This window comes from Cyprinodon variegatus, unplaced genomic scaffold (genome assembly GCF_000732505.1).
Source record: "Cyprinodon variegatus isolate N-32 unplaced genomic scaffold, C_variegatus-1.0 Scaffold494, whole genome shotgun sequence".
Classification (NCBI taxonomy): domain Eukaryota; kingdom Metazoa; phylum Chordata; class Actinopteri; order Cyprinodontiformes; family Cyprinodontidae; genus Cyprinodon; species Cyprinodon variegatus.
In genome coordinates, this window is record NW_015150947.1 from 424,048 (window position 1) to 441,858 (window position 17,811).

The 17,811-nt window shown below is 39.5% G+C and overlaps 1 protein-coding gene across 4 annotated transcripts in view; it reads right to left on the reverse strand.

Moving 5' to 3' along the window:
* The window catches only part of lef1 (lymphoid enhancer binding factor 1), a 68,494-nt gene extending 53,595 nt beyond the window's left edge, over nucleotides 1-14,899 (reverse strand). Inside the window, exons 1-3 of one of the 4 annotated variants that reach the window (XM_015390356.1) lie at nucleotides 14,016-14,899; nucleotides 12,549-12,615; nucleotides 11,426-11,553 (exon numbers count right to left, since the gene is read on the reverse strand). In XM_015390356.1, coding sequence (XP_015245842.1) covers nucleotides 11,426-11,553; nucleotides 12,549-12,615; nucleotides 14,016-14,213 — 393 coding nt within the window. In that variant the 5' untranslated portion in view covers nucleotides 14,214-14,899. The remainder of the gene's footprint in view (nucleotides 1-11,425; nucleotides 11,554-12,548; nucleotides 12,616-14,015) is intronic. The other 3 variants (XM_015390355.1, XM_015390358.1, XM_015390357.1) reach the window with 3 other exon arrangements.
* Nucleotides 14,900-17,811: the final 2,912 nt, after the last annotated feature.

The window sequence follows — 17,811 nt, forward strand, 5'->3', positions numbered from 1 at the left end:
TCTTCTTCTTCTTCTTCTTCTTCTTCTTCTTCTTGTGTTTCATGGCGGTTGGCAAACAAATTTTGGTGCATTACCGCCACCAACTGCTTGATTTCCTCCTTCAATACTGGCAGTAATACCGCAGATCGTCACTAGGAGGCGAGGAGTCGAGATAGCGTGATGTGTAAACGGTCGTCAGAACCGAGCTCGGCCGTGTTAACTGATCCGAGCTCGGACCGGTCACTGCATGGTTCGGTTTTTCAAGGGTAGTGTAAATGGGGTAATAATCTGCCCTTTAAGGTTAGTAGCTGTCAGTCAACTGTGAGCAGAGAGGAAAAGCGGAGAATCTCCTCAACTTTCAAAAACATAAAAAAAATCTCCCAATGAGACATTCAGGTCCTGAATTTGAAAATTCTGACACAAAAGTAGGAGGTTGAATTTCCATTATGGATTCTGGCCACATTTAACACAGAAAAAGTTGCAGTTATTAAGTAGAGAAAGATGATGCATCAGCTAGCCGATATTTTTAGATGATATAAAAAAATTTTTGGTAAAGATAAAAAACAAAAAACAAAAAAAACAATGGGTAGCAGATGATATAACTAATCAGCCAATTGCAGCATTCAATGCAGGTCCAGCAGATTACGCAACAGCTTCTTTCTCACCGCCATCAGATAGCTGAACTGTTGAGAAAACTCTAAATAATGTCAAAAACTCTGCATCACACTGATAACACCAAATCAATATCACTGCTGCACCTTATGGAATGGAAATGTTCTGAAAGCTGCACAAAACAAAAAATTTTGTTTTGTATACACTGTGTGTACTAAATGACAATAAAGGTTGTCTAAGTCAATACATGCATGTATTAGGTGAGCTTGTTATCATTGTGTTAGTTATTATAATGTAAATGAGGGAGGAGGAAGAAATATCGGCTTTAAGAATTGGCTGAAAAGGAAACTCGGCAGCAAACATCAGGAACTGGTTAGATTGGTATCAGAAATATCGGCCGGTTTGTAGGTTAACAGTATTCCTCGACACCTCTGATGGATCAAACATATTGATCATCATTAAACACATGACTCATAGCGAATTGCTTGCATGCTCCTTTTAATGCATTTAAAGGAAAATGCATTGCTATCAGAACCATTTTCCTGCCTGGGAACTGTAACTCAACTGGGATCAGATATTATCTCCATATCAGAGATGGGTCAAATGTAACTTAAGTATAAAGAGCAGCAATCAGAGTAAATTCAAATGTGTAATGTTTGCAAACTAACACATTTGGTGATGAAATACAAAAGGAGGAATCGTCTGAAGTGTCATTATGGAGCTTTAAAGATATTATCAGCTTATAAAAGGGCAGACCAGGTTCGCAGCTCCAGGATGTAATGTAGCATTAGCTGGGGAACATAAGAGGTTTATGAATGGTTAGTGCAGAAAGGATGGTGTTTGGGCATTTAACAGTGGTGGCTCGGGGTGGTGCTGGAGTCATCTAACACGATGCACAACAGAGCAAAAATAAACAGACTGTTTTTTCAAACTCTGCTCCAATAGCTGCATCAAAACACAGAAGGTCATGGTTCTCACACCATCAGCGTCTTGATCCCGTACATACACAGCGTTCAAATTTCAACTGTTGCAAGAGCAATTTGATGAAAAACAAAACATGCAAGCAGAGCCTCCCAGTCTCCATTTCTTATCCTCCGTTACAGGAAGTCCCCACCCCCTCTAATCAACCAGAACCAGGCATCGGGGACAACCTTGGCGAGGCCGCCGACTGACCCCTGGAGATCAGCAGCAGGCCGCTGGTGCAGAGTGAAACTCTGTGAGCAGCTGCCGCGGCCTCCATTCAGCAGTCTGTCCCCGAGCGGCTGGCTCCAGGCGGCGCTCCGTCCACTTCTGTGGGCGTTTTGGAGATGGAGGAAGTGTCATCGTCTACCAGCCCTCTGTCTACTCAGAACAACACGTATCCAAAATAAACAGCATTGAGGTGCGTCATGTGCGAGCCTGCATGCGACGCTCACGGGTTATTGCCTTTCTCAAACATGCAGAAACTCACAGTCTGAGGGGCTTTCAGCGCCGGAGCTGAAATATTGTTAACAGATGTCCTTCTTCTGTTCCCTTAGCTTTTAAAAACCAAATGCAACCAAAGGCGACAAGCTGAGCCGCTTAAAACGGTGAACTTTGAAGCAATAAAAACTAAAATAATCTAAAATTTAAAAAATTAGTAGAAGTAACTAAATCAGGAAGACCTTCATCCGTGATCTTCGTCTCCTCTTACAGTCTGCCGAGCTCCATTTACCAGGATGAAAACACAGATAAGGTGATTAGATCCACATGGGGCATACGGAGCAAACGTGTCGACCGGCACCACAGACAACGCAGGAAACTCTGGCGTTAATTGGGCTGTTTATAAAACTCAACAACACTGCAGGAGCTGCAGTGCAATGGAAAGCCTGGCTGTGGGGTCATCACTGTGCAGCACAGTTCAGCATGAGATCTGCTCCACAGATGAAACGGATGTCAGCTTTACTCCACAAATTTGGTTCATATAGAATAAAACTAAGCAACTAAACATTAATTTTTTTTTTAAATAATTTCTGATTTCTTTAATATTATGAATACACTTGGAGAAAACGTTGAGCTAAGGATGGGATCTCTACAGGATTTTCAGCTGCTTAAAGGCAATCCAGGAGCAAAGAGTGGTCAGAGCTGCCATCGAGACAGAGATGCATGGACATGGAGGGCTGCTGGGAGATGCAGTGTTCTCTCTAACAGGGATCCTCCATGGTAGCACTAAGGGCATGAGCTCAGGACACACATGCCACTAAGGGACACCGGAGCGGTCCGACCAAATCCCGTTAGGTAAGCCCGGGTTAGCGATTCCACGCTGCGAGACACTGGCTGGCAGATCCGTCACGTTCCCACTACATCAAAGGAAGCCCAATGCTGCAGCCCCTCCACTCCTTCCTCCTCCTCATCCTCGCCATGAGGATCTGCAACCCAGGATCCAAAGGGAATAAAAAAAGAAAAAAAAAAAAAACACTGCAATGGAGACATAACCCTCAATCCTAACCATCAAAAAATGAAAGCAAACGACACCAAGAATGAAATTTTTTTTATGTTTTTTTTCCAACACCCACAAGACTTTTCTACCTCCTCAATGTCAGAACCAAACCTGTGTGCTTCATCTCTGCACCAACACAGAAAATAAAAAAAAAAAGAATAACATCGAACTAATACAGGAGCTTTAACTAATGATGGGATATAGATAAACTGAATAAAGTAAAATTAAATATGTTTAATGTTTGGACTAAAAAAAACAAAAAAAAAAAACGCTGGACAGCAGTGAATTCGTCCTCATCCACACATCAAACAGGGAGGAGATATGGTGCTTTTTCAGATCCAATAACTCTCCAAACATTAGAAGGTCAGTACAAGACTTCAGTTTGAACATCATCTTTAGCATTTAAAACCATATTTATCACAGGAGAATATTAAAGCAATGATTTATTGAAGACAAAAAAGAGAATTAATGAAAAACCAGCAATTCTATTCTTTGAACTGAAATTACTGATTCAATAAATCAAAATACTTTTAAAATACACAACATTCACTTGGCTGAATTGAAGAAGCTACATTGCTATAAATAAATTAGGCCCTGGCATTGCCCTATGCATTTAACAAAGCAGCAAATATATATTTATGTTTGAATTAGGGATGCACGATATAATCGGCCTGTATCTGCCATAAAACTGAATATCGGACATCGGCCACCCCACCAATATTTAACCCGATACTTGATCAGCTTCTGAGTTTCTAAAGTCTAAAAAAAAAAAAAAAATACTACTTCTTCTTCTTCCTCAAAAACTTCTTTTTTACAGACTTAAAAACTTCTAAAGACGAGGGAAAAAATATTGATACATTAAAATATCACAATATCTTCATATGCTGATATATTGCCATTTAAAAACACCATATCAATCTCTTTTACTAATGAAATATTGCTATACGTCATCGTTATGCTACGAAATCCCCCGAAAATTCACGAAATTTTGCCATATTTTTATATGTTGATATATTGACGTGGTATTGATCTATTTTACTAACAAAATCTCACAAGAATTTGCAAAATATCACGAGAGTTTGTAACAGAACGATTAAATTTCACGAGATTTTCAAAGTAAAATAGATCGATACCGTGTTTTTAAAAATCTATTTGATATCAGCATATGAAAATATATTTGAGTATATTATTTTTCAAAGTGTCAGAAATGGATAACAAAACTGCTATTTTCAATGCCTACTTATTTTTGTCCAGCTTTAACATCAGTATCGGTATCGGTTATCGGCTACATGAGTTTTAAAATATCGGCATATCGGATATTGGCCAAAAATCGTGCATCCCTAGTTTGAATTAGTCTAAAAAGGTACTGATCAGTAGCGACACAGCTCTACCATCAGATCCACTTGTTTATAGCATTTAATCCACAGCTAATGAAAACCTGAAACAATTTATCCCAGTTACAAACTTGACTTAACCTCATGAAAATGTATGCAAACGCTTTGTCTGCTCTGATGAAGATTCAGGAAAAACTTGCATGCTGGATGCTTGGAGTGAAGCAAACCTTGACCTAATGCAGAACAAAAAGGTTTGACCTTTGAACTTTTAGGGTTTTATTCAACCTGCTAATAAAAACACTACCATGCAAACGATTTAAACAAAGTTTTTCCTTTATGCTGATTTAGCCAAATAAAATGATGCAAACGGAGGCATGGAAGCCGCTTTGGGACATGGCTTTAGTCGAGTTAAGAGATTTTGTGACTTAATATTTCAAGATCCTATTCCTATATTACATCATAAGGACTGATTCAGAAGAGTCGCAGCAGACACAGTCCCCACCGTACATGTAATCCCATAAAGAAGATGTGATACAGCAGATCCTCGCTCCCATTCAACAGAGGAGATCAAGGTTCTCAGTGTTTTTTTCCTGGACCTAAAGCAATCCACAAAAAAAAGCAATGCAACTATGGCTGACATTAAGGACTGGAAAAAAAGAGGGGCATCATAGTTTGCAATACGTTTGAAAACATTTCAGATTTTTAGTCATCGTCGGATAGTGGGAGCTTGGAATCCTGAGGTTTTGGATTCGAGCCCCACTCCCACAGACTGCCACTCTGGGTCTCTTTCAGCACGACCCCTAACCCAACAATTATTATCATCATCTTTGGCAGCAGTGGTGAGTTTGTGGTCAAAATATGCAAAGATAAAGTCATTTAATCACATTATTTCCATTGTCTGATATGACAGATTTACATCAATGCTCAAGGAAATGTCTAAATGTAAATCAATGTCTAACATGTAATTATGCTTTTTAATTGTTTTATTTTTATATAGACAAACAGTAAATGTACTAAAGAGGATATGGACACTTCTGTTGTATCAGTTCTGATGTAGCGAACATTTACCTCACATGATCAGCTGTTTCCACTGCCGGAGTCTTGAATAAAAACAACAGATTCAATTTTTCACCGTTTCCAGATGGCGTGCACCACCAGTTTGCTACCTCTGCTTCCTGTTTAAAACTGTGACCCATAAAGTAAAGGTGTGATGACATCAGGGCTGCAACTAACGATTATTTTGCAAATCGATTAATCTGCCAATAATTTTTTTCGATAAATCAATTAATAATCTGATGGCCAAATGTTCCTTAAAGAAGATTTTTTACTAAATTAAACTAGTTGAAACTAAGATTTTCCACTTGAGGGGTTCTGGATTGGACATATTGACAGACAAAAAGGTTGTTTATCTTAAATTAAAAATTATTATGTATTATTTTTTACAATTTTGATATAATTACTGCTCAAATTAGGTCACTCTGTCAGCTTAAGGACTCTATACTCCAGTTGACAATAAATCGATTACTAAATTAGTTGAAGATTATTTCAATCATCGATTAAGCCGATTAATTGTTTCAGCTCTAGATGACATTAAGCTTTGTATCACCTGGTCAATTAGCAGTTTTAAAAGGTTTCCTACAAAGGTTTATGCTATTTAGATGCTCAGATTGATCTAATGAGATAATCCTAATCTGTGTGTTGAGGGTGATCTATTCTGCTGAAAAGGGGACTGCTCCGACCTAAAATAGCGTCCTATCAACATGTCTGATTTTTATTTCTTCTTCCTCGTCGAACAGTTTTGCTTAATCTGAACTCAGGTTTGATTTTAAGAGGTTTTTGTCAGATTTTCTGTCTGACATCTGAATTTTTCCAGCTCTCTGTGTAAAATCTTGCAATGCGAACCAGGTGCAATTAACATTTATTCAGTGTCCATTTAGAAAAGTTATTTTATCATTTCCTCATTGACATAAGATCCAAACTAATAAAAACAAACAGGCATTTTAACCACAAGACCAACACATTGCCCTTACCTACTGAATGAGTCTCTGTATAACTTAATATTTTTGGGGCTATGAAGCACTAATTTATCACTAAGCTGAGCTTTTGTGGCAGACTCTGCTCAGCTGGGAGTCCCAAAAATCTGCTGACAATCAGCAAATCCTAACATCATGATTGGAGTCCAGCATGTGCAGGAATGTCATGGGCAATGGAAATCAATCTAAACTGCTGGGATAGTGGGCGGGGGGGAAGGGGCTGAGGATGGAAGAGAATGAAAGGGAGAATGTGGCTTTGATCTGGGTGAAAACTGATCCCAGGCCTGCAGATACTGAAGCTGCGGTGGCCGGCAGCGGTGCAGGCGAGCTGACATCAGTGAGAAAGCCAGGATTCTTCCACAACTTGTTATTGGATAAGCAACAGAGACGTGTATAAAATGAGTTTTTTATTTATTAGAAACGGGTGGGGGAGGGGCTAACCACAGTAAAAGAAAAGGTTTTAGAAGTTGGGGGCAGAAAGTTTGCCCCCTAACTGCCTGGTTTTACACATCTGCACTGAGGGCTAATTTCCTCTAACACACTCAGCTGGTCTCCATACAGAGCTTTATGAGTCTTTTTTGGTGCCAAGGATTAACAAACGAACAGAAATCTGAATATCAGAAGTCAGAGTTTTACTTATAAACTGAACAGGAATGCGCTTGAATTAATCCCATTTTCTCAACGCCGTCATACTTTCTTTCACTCCTGCAACTATTTCAAAGGAGAAACGACGCAATTTTAACATCATGCCATGATAGAGTTGCGTGTGAAAGAGGATCCTTTACACTCAGCATGTGGTCTCTACCCCCGACAATCACATCTGCTTCCCAAAAACAGACTCTCACAACAACACGGAGCCCGCACTTCACAGCTCTCCGCGGCTCAAACCAACTCACAGGATGTGCAGAGTTCACAACAAGAAGAAGGGGCCTTTTTGTTCTTCCCAACCAGGTGGGAGCACTTCCTGGACAGCTCGTCTTCCGAGGACAGACGCAGAGAGAAAACTGGCTTTAAGGTGGACAGCTTTTGCACATTTCTGCATTTTATGGAGGAGAAATTTGTAACAGAAACAGACGCAGGGAGCGGCCATCCAGAGACCAGCAGCTGGTGCGTGGACAGAAGCAGAAACTTTTTTGATTCAACATTTGGACCTCTTTTGTCATGTCCAGCTATCTAAAGGTAGAGATAAGGGATCTGGAAGAGCATCAGATACACCAGCCTCTTTTTTTGAGAGGGCAAAACTTAGAACTAGAAAGGGAAAAAAAAAAAATCAAAGGCACTTCATCGACTTTGTAGATAAAAAAAAAAAGATTGGATCTAACAGGTTGCAACCAAGCTTGGTCCTTATCAGGACCACCATCTGCTGCAGCTCGGAGTATGTTGACACCTGCCACATTTGCTCCGCTTCAAAACAACCAGTTTGATTTCCCCGCTTGTTCTGCACTGGAAAAACGATCTAGAAATAAGTAAAAACTTCTTAAATTAAGTGTATTTACCCTTAATTTGAGCAGGTAAATGAGATGATTTGCCAATGGGCTGAGTATTTTTACTCTTAAAATAAGATTGAGATAAAATGCACTTGAAATAAGACAATGCAATTGTGTTTTCTTATTTAAAATGTAAATTGTCTTGTTCCATTGGCAAAATTTATCTTTTACCTCCTCAATTCAAAAATAAATGCACTTATTTTAAGAAAAAAAATGACTTATTTAGATTTCGATTTTGCAGGTGGTCTCGGCCCGGTTTCAAACAGACTCTGGTGCGGTTCGCTTTAGGTATAAATACAAACCGGCCTCCGTCTGCTCCATCATCTTTTTGGACTGAGCTAGCCACCGTAGCATTAAACGTCATATGAAAAATAACACCTGCTTTCCTGTCTGTTGCTTAGCAACGCTGCTACCAGCAAGTGGTGGAAATTGCTCGGCCTTTAAGGATGCATTCTCCAACACGAAATTAAACAAACAACAAAAAAAATCTTGATAATTTACATTAAGTAAGCTGATTTTGACACTCGTACTAGTTTTTTTAGCTGCATAAATATTAAAACCAAGGTGCTCGATGCTAGTTTTTCTCCATTTACGGTTCTTTGCTTTGTCCTTCCAAAGTAATTTCTGACCAATGGGACAATTCCCAGAATTTGCTCCGAGCCGTAGTTCCCTTGGAAAAAGCACAATTTGAATACAAATCTGAACTAAAGAATAAGAATAAAATCTACTTTTAGTCTGGACCACACAAGCAGAAAAATTTACTTTTTTAGCGTGAATACATCCCTGGAGACCTGTTGTGAGTCAATGCCCTGCACCAACGGGCTACCTGAAAGAGGGGGCGTTTCCAACAGTTTGAGAGCCAACTCAACATAAATGAGAGGTGATGCACCACAGAGGATTTAGTAGAAGAAGAGAAAAAACATGGTGAATAAACTGTTAAATGCAATGACAGCGTCTGAATGGAGCCATCGAATCCATACATACTTTGACCCATCCAACCATGTCTTCCCTTTTTGTAAAAACACTTTATACAAACATTTTTTTGCCAAGAATGTAAGTTTGATTCTATCAAATATGTCATTTTTCTATAGACAACAATTACATCAATTCAAAGTATAGATATTTTGATATATCATTAGATGATTCAAAATATGAAATTTAAATGTAAAAATAATAATTTATAGACGATCATCCAGTAGGTAAATGGCAGCATTGAAGAACCCATTATAAGTGTGCTCTGCACCACCCACAGCAGAGCAACAAGGACGTCTTGTAAGGTTTTGTAAAGCCATATCGATATAAAAATCTCAACACATCTTTGTTATTTTATTGTGATTTACTGGAATAAATCACAGTGTAATGCACATCATCAGACTCTTATTAATTCACACCCCTGGTATTTACAAAGATGTCATCACACATATCTGGACTTTCCATGTCTGAAGGTGTTTGGCCTCAGTTAAAACCCGAGTTTGAAAGTGGCTGTTTTTTTTGGGGTTTTTTTGCGTACGCTCCGTAGTCAAACCACACAGAGCACCTGTTTGGTCTGTTTTGGTTTAAGTCAATCCTACAGGGCTGCTAACATTTCCCTGCCCTACTATCACCACTCCTGTCTCTATTTAGATTCCATCACATGAACGCACAAACATGCAGGTCAAATTCTCGTGCGTATCCTCCAAATGTTAGAAAAGGGTTTAAAAATGGGTCCAAATGACCTCAATTAATTTTCCCCCCAAAATGTCCTTGATGAGAGCGGAATTTAAGCCAAGGCAGATTCCTTGTTTGTGTGCACAAGCTCAGCTATTAAAGTCTTAAGGAAGCGGCCTCTCCAACCATTGCATTTTCGAATTCTCCCGAGTGGTGCACGACTTTACACGAGTGAATAAAGTGAATGTGATTGGTCGATTATCAAGGGGGCGGGATTGTTGTGGCTTGTTGGATTGTTTTGTAGTGTTGTGGTTCGCAAACAAGTTTGGTTGTGGTCGGTTTCTCTGAAGCATGTTGCTAACCAGTTAGCAACTTAGTGCTAGTAGGTTCCAAATGAGAAATTCCATTGGGACCAAGTAGCACTAAATTAGTGACTTAGAAACGACACTGTCAAGGAACGCTATGGACAGCGGAAACATGCAAGAGGAGGAGAGTTTAGTGTCAGAGGTCGTGGATGAGTCTCCTCCGTCATACATTTTTTATTTAGAGGAGGAAAGCGGGGACGAAGATGTTGTGGAAGAGGACGCCAGGGCGGCAGAAGCTTGGTTTGGTGTAGAACGCTTACAGCCGTACATGTTTGAGCCCTTGCCTCCCAACGCTACCAGTTCTGTTAGCTCTACGCCTGCTGAAGACACAGACGTCCATCCCCGTGAACACTGGGACGGAACTCAATGGGAAAGGAAATTATTCTTATTACTCATTTCAACCCTTGCTGCGACAAATGAATCAAGATGCTATGACCGAAAAATTTGATTGACAGATGACCGTTTATATATGATTGGCTGAATTCAGGTGTACAAGCTGACGTAACTGGCCTGCATAAGATAACGAGAAAAAAAACAAAAAAAACACAGATTTTAAGACAGGATATTTTTTTTTTAAATAGAAATATGGTTTGACAAAGAGTACATATAGATACATGTTTATGCCAGAATGATTTGACATTTAGATATGACTTCCCTATGGCTTTAAAGCAGATTCTAAAGATAAACTCTAAACGTCACATCTTTTTATCTTTAATTTTATTTCTTTTCTACAAGAGGACATATTTGTCCTTATTAGGTACATGGTATTGTAGTAGAATTGTTTTGTTTTTTTTCACCCCCCTTCCCGCTATCTCCAAAAAAAGTAAATATTGTACACTGATGAAAAAAAAAAAAAAGATTGATGCAATAAAATTGAGTTTTAACTGAAATTGTTGAAAAGCGCTGAAAGAATTTAAATTACTTTTTGCTTCATTGAACCGGTATGTTGTGGAACATTTTCAAAATAAAGACACCCCCCCCCACAAAAAAAAAAAAAACCTTGAGACCAGACCTTCTGTTACCATTCAGTCTGCTCAGATCCTGATAAAAATGATTGTTTGATAGTTCAAAAATTAAATAAAAAAGCAAATATTCTGATACTGCCAGTATCAGAGGAGTTTCTGCTCCAGGAAGCTCTAACAGTTAACCGGGTTTTCTACAGTTTATTAGACCCAGCACCACTTTCACAGAAACTGGAGAAGGTTTGTAGAGAACAATAATTCAATTAGATTCAAAAATGCATGAAATAATATTAAAGAAAAAAAGTAGCCTGGATCAGCTGCAGAATTAAATCCTTCTATTGTTCCAATCAACATCTTGGTGTCTTTAGGCCTAACACTGGCGGACATTGTGTTTACTGCACTTGAAATGAAACGTAATTGCTAATTATCTGTTTGGAATCAGGAACCTTCTGCGTTTCTTTCGATCAGTTTTTTTTTTTTTTTTTCCCTCTGTTGGGTTTCAGTTCAAGTTCAGTTGAACCAGAAGTAGAGAGCGGGCTGGTACTCACCGTTCTGGCCATGGGCGGCGACAGGGAGCCGTTGTTCATGTAGGAGTCGTTGTTCATGTTGCCCATCATGATGTAGCCCGGGTAAGCCGGGTACGGGTGGCCTTTACTGTACATGTCCGGGTGTTTTCCTGTTCCAAAACACAGCAAAACCAGAATTAGTCTGATAATCTTTGGATTTATTAAAGTACCAGAACCAGAAGCTTCTCATCCTGAATGGATTTTACTAAACAAAGCTACTCTGAAGTTCACCTGGTCTGAGGGTGCAGTAATGATATCGCTGTCTGTGGCTTTAACCCTTCGCCCCGTTGCGCCTGGGCCTTTTGTTCGCCTCGTCAAAGAGAGGAGGGCTGCATTATACCGGGGAACAATGGAGCCCCTCTGTGCCAATTAGCACCAATTAGAAGAACATACAGACTGTGTCAAAACAGGAGACGCCCCAACTGTTCCTCTGCGCCTTTGACCTGAGAGGGAGAGCTTCATTCAAGAGGCCTCAATGCAGCAGCACTCAGCTGCTGCAGCCTGTAATAAGGCCAGGGGAGGGGAGGGGTCCTGGTACACAGGCCTATGGCAACATGGATGTTGTTGTTAGGTCCAGTGTTTGGTTATGAGGCGGGGGGACTCATTCAGGGATTGAAAGGGGAACAAAGAGGAGGCACGCTCCTCCTGAAGAGCCCCGACAATGACCTGCAGGCATGGGGTCAGAGTACAATAACCAGGGAGCAACGAGTCCCTGGGGGGCGGGGCAACATGTTGCATGCGATAGCAGAAACTGTGAGGCAGCTGATGGATGGCCAGGATGTTTTAAAATGCCCTTTCCTATATAGGATCCTAGATTTACTTTTCAGTTTTGAAGCAAATCAAACATATACTACCTCTTTTCTTAAGCATTTCTTATTTTGCAAATTTCTGCAGGCGCCCTCATCTCTGCCGGAGGTAACAGGTAGCTGTGTTTATAGAGGCACAGCATGTCCAGACTAGACTTGGACCAGCAGAATCAAAATTTGAAGAGGAGAAAAAAAACAACAAACCGGGATGACTTCTGCTGGAGTCACCTTTCCCTTCATGACTAAAGCAACATCTGTGGCACTTAAAAATACCTCAGATTTAACAAACTCACACTTACCATCATCCGGATGATCTCTGTGTTTTTCATGGTAAGAATCTGCCGCTATTTGGGACTGTCTAGCTGCCTGGAAGAAAGAAAACGAAATGGAAACAAGAGCAGAAACAAATCAGTCAGGAAGGTCTTAAAAATCACAGTTACACACAAGAGATGTAAACGGGCACTCCGGCGCTCGGCACCTAAAGTAGAACAAGCACACACACACACACACACACACACACACACACACACACACACAGAGGGGACATGGTGCAGCTTCATCAAAGCTTCAGAGGAAACACTTAATTAAGCTTCATGTCCTTAAGGAGCTTACAAATTAACTTATTTTCAATACCACTGCTCCACTATCATCAACATTTAATAGCTTTAGCCTCCATTTTTAGATTTCTACAAATTAAGAACACATCGACAGACAACATTTAAAATTTCCACGTGATTCTCTTCGCCCGCAAATGCCATTTTTGCAAACAAAAAAAATCAGATTTATATATTTTTTCCTCTTTCTAGGGGACTTCACATCCCCTAAGGATGACTTTAGAGGGACCCAGGTAACTTCATTAACATCCAGCCTCCAGGGGACATTTGGTGAGGAGCCTGTGCTGTTTTGTGAATGTGATGGGTAAAAAATTAAATAAAATAAAATAAAAAAAAAAGGGATGGTGAAAAGCCCTTACTTTCCATTTCTACACTACAGGAACAGAATACATTGCATGAAATTAATAGACATTTTAAGAAAATTAATCCTTGATCATTTGTAATCACTTTAACCAGAATTTATTTTTTATTTTTTTTTGTCCTCACATGGAGAAGTTTTAAACACATAATCAGGAGGGAAAAAAGAAGGTAGGTATTTTAAAGCACTCAATTCTCATCCTTCAAACATGATATGTTTAGGCTTTATTTAAAAGATTAAAACTCTTCAATTAAGCATGATAAAATTACTTTCAGGTGATTTTCAGGCCAAAGTGGTTTTAAGCATGTTTGTGTGTAGAGGCTGCTTATCACACCCTGCTCTAAAGGCCCACATAGTCTCCAATCTCAGTTTTTGATATTTGCATTTATTTTCAGATTTCCCGGATAAACACTTAAAATGGATGAATAAATGAGGAAATATTTATGCCAGCAGACTCTGGATGTTTTTCTCTCCTACAAGTGTGAATTGTTTTTACTTTATTTTAGTAGCTACAGGATGCATTAGTAAAGAAGGCCCCAAATATCTCATCTCAATTGTTTGTTTTGAATATTTTCATGCATTTTGTAAAATAAATTGAAACTTCAAATGTATCTTAATTAGGATTTTAAGGAGCACAGGTCAGTTGATAAGAATCAAAGTTAAAATGCAAACAATTTTTTTTTTTCTGGTTTTTAAAATGAAAATTATATAGGAAGCCAGTGGTTAAAGTAGAGTTTCCAAGCAGCAGCAGGAGGAGGAGGAGGATCAGGCGGTGCGCCTTCATCGTGACTCACATCGTGGCTGTTGCTGTTGGGGCTGATCTCCGACTCGTTGACCAGGGAGGACTTGATGTCCGCCAGGTCTCCCTCCTCCTCCGAGTGGCTGAGCTCGGCGAAGATCTGCTCCTTGTGCGGCTCCCCCTCGTCTTTGAACGGGATCATCTCATCCGTGGCGCAGAGCTCCGGGTCTCCGCCGCCCGACAGCTGAGGCATGGTCCGGGCGTCCTGGTCGGCTGCGGGGAGGCTGAACTCCGATCCGAATGGAACCGAGTCACGGTGGGAGGCAGCGGCGTGGAAACGGCGCGCCGCCGGTGAGTTGTTTTCACGCTGAAGCAACAGGAGGAGCGAAGCTGTTTTTTTTTTTTTTTATATTCCTCCTTCCAAACTTAGTGAAAAAGCAAGAAATCTCAGAGCACTGATTAAAGTCATGAGGGGAAAAAAACAAGTTTAAATCTCACTTTCTGTCTAAATTCATCTGTGATCCGGTGAAAATGAAAAAGTGCATTTCAAATATATGTCCTTGATCCAGTGAAAGGAGGCTTCGGTGTTAGATCTGCAGGGTCACAGTCAGGTAACTGATGGATGCAGCGAGAACAAGCTGCATATAAATCCAGAGCTGCTCAGGTGAGGACGGAGTGGCGCAAAAAAAAAAGTGCGCAAAACAATCCAGAGAACAAAAACAGAGCGACTTCCCACCGCTCCTACAGAGCTCCTAATGATAGCAGAAGCCTCTGTGTGTGGATAATGTAGCTGCTCTCCCTCCTCCTCCTCCTTTTCTCCCCCCCTCTCCTCCTTCTTCAGTCACTGGGAGGAAGGAGAGATGAAAGGGAAGCCGGGGCTCTGATTGACACTCCTCCTGAGAGAGAGATTTAGCTCCAACAAATGGGGAGACAGGAGCAGCCGCTGCCTGCCTGGGAGCTGCAAACTCCAAACCTCCTGGAGAAAAAAAGTCCAAATTACAAATTAGAACAAGACAACATTCTGAGACGGGTTTTACAATAAAAAGTGGAATTTATTCTTTATTTTAATTAATTTTTAGGATAAAACACGTGCTACTATGTATTTTTTTTTTCTTATTTAGACAAAAATAAACGCCTTATTTTATTCTAATAAAACAAATGGTTGAGGAAATTTAGTTTTTGAAGGCATTGTTAAAAAGATTCGGCTTATGCATAATAAGAAATGATAATTGGAAAAAATAACAAAAAAAAGGTGTTTAAAATTAATTATATTTAAATGCAGGGGAATAATTACCTCAGTTTGTCAGGTGTTTGCTGTACTGATGTTCAGTATTTCGCTCAGATTAAGGGCTTATGAAAATAAATTAATTTATCATTTTATAGAAATTTCGAGAAAGAAAAAAAGAAGCCATAATAAAAGAGCAGGCCAATTAAAAATACTGTTTTTGCTCTTTATTTAACAAAGCTTCGAGAGTGATGAGTAAATATTACTAATAGAATAAAAAACGTAAGTGAAAATAAATAAATAAAAAAAACAAAGGTTAAAAAAATGTCTTAAAAACTTTTAAAAACAAAACAATTAAAAGGAAGCGAGTTGGTCAGTTTTTTTAATGGATATTTTTTTTCACTTAAAGCTGATAAAGCATGGAGGAATAAAAAGCGCTGGAAGAGGCTTGTTTTCTGTCTGAGTGCTCAGAGGTTGCGTGAGAATCCAAGTTGGGATCTGGAGGCAGATCTTTATAAAGCGCGGAGGTGGGGTTAGCGGGGCGGAGCCGCGGCTGCCTTTGATCTAGCGGCGGCTGGCTCTTTCATCCCCAACTCTCCCCCCCTCCGCCTCCCCCCTTCTCTCTCCCCCCTTTTCTCCCTTTGTATGACTAAATTTGGGCCGAGAGTGGATCCGAGCCAGCGTTTCCACGTGTGAGTTCATCCCAGCTGAGAGAGAGAGAGGGTGAGAGAGGGTGAGGGAAGGGGGTTCTCTTCCGGGTAAGGAGACGGCGAGGAAAAAAAGGAAAAAAAGATCAAAGGCTTTCGGGTTTTGGATTCAAAGCGCGAGACTGGCTGCATTCCAGAGTATAGCGGAAAGCGCGTGCTCCTCCACGCGCGTACAGATCCAGCTCTGAAAAAAGAGAGAGAGGGGGGCTAATTAAAGAGATTTCACACAAGCAGATAGAACAACTGAACCTTTCATTAAAAGACCTCCTCAATATTATACAGTTTTAGTTTCCAGCCAAAAAGAGCAATGAAAATGTAAGAAAAAAAACCCCACTCTGGCTGTTTTCCTTTTCACCCTGTAGAAAAAAGTCTCGGTTCTCTACCTCATTACACTATTTAATTTAATTATCCGGCACTTTTATTCTGCCGCAGTTCACCTACATTTACCTAACAGGAGCAACTTCCTTTTCTTTACTTACCTTTGATATGGTTTAAATCATAAAGCTGGAGGAAGTGATGGGAAGAGATTTTAGGTCGCATTAAGGCCTGCCAGGATGGGCCTGCTGGGCCTGAGGAGGATTCCAAAACAAGCAGATTATAGAAACCATAAGCTTAAATTATTCACAATCTTTACCCTTTTATTGTTGAAGGAACAGTTATTCCACATTTTATCAATACAAATAAACCTGTTTGATTTCACACTTATTTTTCTATTTTTTATTTTTTTTTATTTTTTTTGCCTTTGACAGTTTATCACATTTAATTTTGGGACCTGATGTGAAAAAATTAAGACTTACATTCAAACCCTTTTTACATGCAGAGTATTTCAATATATTTCAAGGGTTTGTTTCTAGCTAACAATTCAAAAAATACAAATTTCTGATAAAGTTAGAATTTGACATAAAACGAATAAAAGAGGACTTCTATGATATAGACATCTGCTCTCTAAAAAGCTGCCCTTAAGACAGTTATTTACACAAAGCAAGTGAATGTTCTCAGTGCTGTAGACAAGCATAGAGATGGAAAGTTGAGTGGAAGGAAAAAGTCCTGCAGAGATAGTTGCCTTTTCTTATTAGTCTTTTGTAGCATTCTTTTTCAGAGAAACTGAATTTCAGATCTTATTGATTTAAATCTACGGCCATTAAAATGAACAAATATATGTATATATATATTATATGTATTGCCCTTTGTGAAATAAACGTAGGTTCTGTGCGTTGTAGGCGATGCTAAGCAGTCACAAAATTCAGTTCCACCTCAAGCCGTCGTGAAATAAAATGGCTTATAAATTTAAATATAAACAGTTTTTATCTTTTTATGCAGTTCATGTAGATATTCTAGTAATTATAAACGTTATATCTCAGGAGTTGTTTCTGTTAAGAAAAATGTTTAAAAATAATATTAAGTGACAAAGAATTTAAACTCAACTTAAACAGTCCATTCAAATTAGTTATTTAGTTAGTTCATTAGTTAATTAATTAATTAGTTAGTTAGTCATTCGTTTAACCCAATTCAGTATGACGATTGTAAAGTAAAATATTATTTTTTTCCCCTTAGTTTTGTTTTCTCTGGTTTTCCTTTCCATGTTACTCTGCAGCTTTAGCTTGAAGCTTTTTGTCTGCTTGAGACTTTGCTTATTGCAAAGTGTGACAGTCAGGCAGTGTTCAAGCTAAAGCTGCTCTACAAGACAACCACCCGTGCTTTATCCCTCTTCTGTCCTCTAGAACCTTTGCACGGTCAACAGTGACCCGTAAAACATTAAACACAGAGCACACACTGTGCACGCACATATACTGATGTCAGTGGAGATTTTTGTGTAGGACGATAACTGTAGTTTAACATTTATGTTTGAGATAATAGTGGAGGTGAAGGCAAGAATGTAGAAATCAGATGTGATAAAGATGAGGAGGTCCAAATGGAGG